Below are 3,868 nucleotides of genomic sequence, written 5' to 3'. Positions count from 1 at the left end.
GTGGGGGTTCATATGCATCTCTCAGTACATCCGCTGAAAAGGTGTTAGCAAGTGTTACAATGTTTAGGAGTTTTCTCTAGCATTATTTTTAATGTTCAAGTAAACTTCCTGGAATCTATTCTGTTAAAGTATGTGCCACGATGATGGGGTTTCTCCCTATTGTGGACTTGTGGTTAGTTGTCTTTATCTTTAGTTTATTATTTCCTAGTTAGGCTAGACTTAAACTAATATTTTGTTTCCTAAATTAGTTAGATTGGGATTTCTATTTCCTATTTCTGCAAGGTCTCTAATTGTAATGTTATTGGTTTTGATTATTATAATACAAAATGAGGCGGACTGCCAAGCTATCGGCTGTTAATCTCTTTGGCAGTCCCTTCTCTCTTCTCTCTCTTGCAGTTACTGGTTACAGATCCTTGGTTTTATCACATATTCTATTGAGATTGTAGTGTTTGCTTACCTTCTTAATTGCCACTTCTTTTCAGGTTCATTGCCTGCAGTTCCTGATATATGAGATTGTATCTGGTGGTAATTTGAGGAAGCCAGGAGGGCTTTTCGGAAACACTGGCCCGGAGATTCAAGTTAATGATCTGAAACAGTTGGAAACTTTCTTCTACAAGCTTAGCTTTTTTCTCCATATTTTGGATTATACAGGTTGTCTTCTAACCTAATTTCTTTGGTTGTTTATTAACAAATGTGTCTCTCTTGACGTTCAGATTTTCTGTGGGTAGTTGCATCATATCTGTTTTTCTCTTTAGAAAAGTGACAGTGAAAGCATTGTAAATTTCTCTTTAGAGTTCCACCTCCACTCTTCCCCCCTTGTATATTCTCTTCCTCTTGGTAATGAATTTATTTATTCATCCAAAAAAAAATTTTTATGTTCCCGGGCGCGCGGGGGGGCCTGGTGAGGGTGGGGTGGGTCGGTGGGTAAAAATTCATTGCCAAATTCTACTGCATGCCAGAGTCTGCTGGATAAACAATGGACATAAAATATTCGAAAGGACTTCTTGTGGCATGGAAGGGAAGATACAAAAGGATTCCAGATGAATGATTAGGTCAATTTAACCATAACCCTGGTGATAACGCCTGAAACTTGGCGAGCATAGGTTGGAATCATCTGATCCTGATTGGGGTCAAGGGAGTCTTGTCCATCTTGGATCCTGATTCAGAGTTGTAAACCCTGGGTCACACCAATGTACAATAACTTCTGATATCCAGCAAACCAAAAAATCCAAAATTGGATAGGATTGAGTCAAACTGACCTGGAGGCGTTAAACTTGAAGCCTTGTAATTACGGAAACAAAAATAACATCCTGAAAACTGATTATATTTAACTAGGTTCTTTAAATTCCGTAGGTGGCGTAGCTACTGAGATCAATGCGGTCAATTATGTCTCTCCTAGAAGTTGGTTAGCTACCTCTCATTTTGTTCTCGGATTCTTCTTCTCCTCTCAGTCGAACCGTATGGCGGCTAGAAAGAAAGACGACCTTACCTTCTCGTAGATGGTGTCAGTGAGAGCTACTTTAGTATCCCCCGTTGACCTTCTTTTGTAGATAGAATCTTCAATGAGTGGAAACAAGCACCCTTAGATGTAAAGGCGCTACTTAGCCCCACTCTAAACCAAGAAGAAAGTCCTTCCGCACATTTCAAATTGAAAATTTGTTTGAACTTCAGAATCATGCCAAACTGTGACTAGTAAAAATTGACTTTGCTAAAAGCAGACCAATCTACGTCTGTTCTGATATTCAGTGTATAAGGGTACCCTGATAGGCTTGAAAACTCACTCATCAAATTTGACCCTATACCTATAATTCCTGGTCGGTCTACAACATTGTTGTATCAGACTGTTACAACATCATTTCCAGAAAAGAGAGAAAACTTGAAAAAACCTTACCAAAAAAAAAAAAAAAAGACTTGAAAAATTAGATTGTAAATCAACCGAAGCATAAAAAACCATGAAGGTTTGGTTGAACTTTGACGACTTATAAAGAAAATTAATTCCCGAACTTCTAGTTTAATCTGATCAAGTCTAGTTGGAAACAGTAATCTGACTGCTTTGCTTGTTTATTGTCTGCCCCAACCTCTTGTATCTTTCAATAGCTCCAATTTTAATTGCAGAAAATGGATATTGCAATAAGTAGAATTAGCAGCACACTGACGTGGTGCTGGTCCCATTCTTTATTTATTTATTTTTTCTTAATTTGGTTGATTTTCAGAAAACAAGAAACACAGTTTGGGTTAAGAATATGGTTTAGGGACCTTTCTGAAAAGCCTACAACTTCCATCGATGCATTATCTAGAAGACCTTCCATAATTCAAATACAATTGTCATTAGAAGGTAGAAGCCCTTGGTTGACTAGTGTCAGGTCAGGCTGAGCCAAATTTGGTGGCTACATTGGGTAAATATGCATGGAAGTCTTGGATAAAATTTGAGGGTCCTAAAAGGAGAGAAGAATTTACATGAGTGATATACTTGGAGACGGATCTGATGTTTGGTTTCTTTTATCATGTTGAATCTTTTCTTTTTTAATTGATGTCTCAGACAAACCATATATGGTGTAATCTTCTGGGAAAAGTTCATAAGAGTAATAAATTCTTTCTATTGTTATAAAGATCTAATCTAATTTCCAATTCGAATATGATATTAAATTGTTAATACTGTACACTTGATGATTTATATGGTTTTTTTTTTTAAGTCTGATAACCAAATTTTATTCTTTTATTCTTTTTTATTTTTTAATTGAAATTCATTATTACGCTTTGTCCCTTTTCTCTTAACTCATCTTGTCAGATATTCCTGAATTTTCAATATAAAATGGGAAGATACTGTTTTCTTGTGATGTCAATCATCAGTCCTACCTTGACGAACTTTTTATTCATCATGTTTGCAGTGACCATTGCAACATTAACTGATCTTGGTTTCCTCTGGTTTAGAGAATTTTATTTGGAGTCTTCTCGTGTTATCCAGGTACAATCAATTGGATTTATTTGCAGGATTCGATTATTTATCATTTGTGCACAAGCACATATGACGATACATATGTTCAAAATTCAAATTACTTGGTAACACTAACCAAGTATTACTTGTCAAACATTCAATTGGTCCATCTTGCATGGTACCACACACCCTTCTCATAGGTCGAATTTCAGTCCAAAATGGCCAATGCCATGAGGGTCTCAGTGTGTCGGAAGTTCTACAAAAATGCTAAAGTGCCATCAATGAGTAACCTCAACTATCCTTTGTGGCATTTGAACGAACTTTTAACTTTGTTAAAAGCTTGTTTTCCTTGAAACTTGACAAGATATACCATACAAAGTAAATCCATCTGTCTACCTTTCCCTGCGAAGAGACCAAGTTCAGTAACCTTGTGAATGTCTTCATTTACTTTGGCACTTCTTTGAAATATTTTTTTTATCTTATCCTTCTACTGCTTCTAAAAGATGTTATCTTTGTTTTTTTTGCCTTGTATAGTTTCCCATAGAATGCTCTCTTCCATGGATGCTAGTGGATTCTGTGATTGAGTCCCAGGATGCAGGTCTACTTGAGAGCATACTGATGCCATTTGACATCTATAATGATTCTGCCCAACATGCATTGGTTGTGCTGAAGCAGCGTTTCCTCTATGATGAAATTGAAGCTGAGGTATTGGAAGCATAAAAATTGTTAGAATTAAAGAAAGTTTGCAGATTGCGTGTATTTGTGGCACTAAATTTCCTTCTTGATTTCCATAGATGTAGTTTGTGTATGTGTATGGGGCTTTTGTTTTAATGCGTACATGATACTCCATTCATGTACCTCTTTCTCGAGAAAATAAGATTTTTTTTTGGCTATGCTTTTACTATTCTTAGAGGGAGAAGAAAAAGAAAGTAT

General features: G+C 36.3%; 1 protein-coding gene across 5 annotated transcripts in view; it reads left to right on the top strand.

The window, feature by feature from the left end:
- LOC122068939 (protein PIR-like) overlaps positions 1-3,670 on the top strand; it is a 59,131-nt gene extending 55,461 nt beyond the window's left edge. For all 5 annotated transcript variants that reach the window (XM_042632846.1, XM_042632849.1, XM_042632847.1 and 2 more), the window contains exons 17-19: positions 483-651; positions 2,889-2,965; positions 3,470-3,670. In XM_042632846.1, coding sequence (XP_042488780.1) covers positions 483-651; positions 2,889-2,965; positions 3,470-3,655 — 432 coding nt within the window. In that variant the 3' untranslated portion in view covers positions 3,656-3,670. The remainder of the gene's footprint in view (positions 1-482; positions 652-2,888; positions 2,966-3,469) is intronic.
- The last annotated feature ends 198 nt before the right edge of the window (positions 3,671-3,868 follow it).

This window comes from Macadamia integrifolia, unplaced genomic scaffold (genome assembly GCF_013358625.1).
Source record: "Macadamia integrifolia cultivar HAES 741 unplaced genomic scaffold, SCU_Mint_v3 scaffold484, whole genome shotgun sequence".
Lineage (NCBI taxonomy): Eukaryota > Viridiplantae > Streptophyta > Magnoliopsida > Proteales > Proteaceae > Macadamia > Macadamia integrifolia.
Note: the sequence above shows the minus strand (reverse complement) of the source record. Positions and strands in the feature narration are given on the sequence as shown.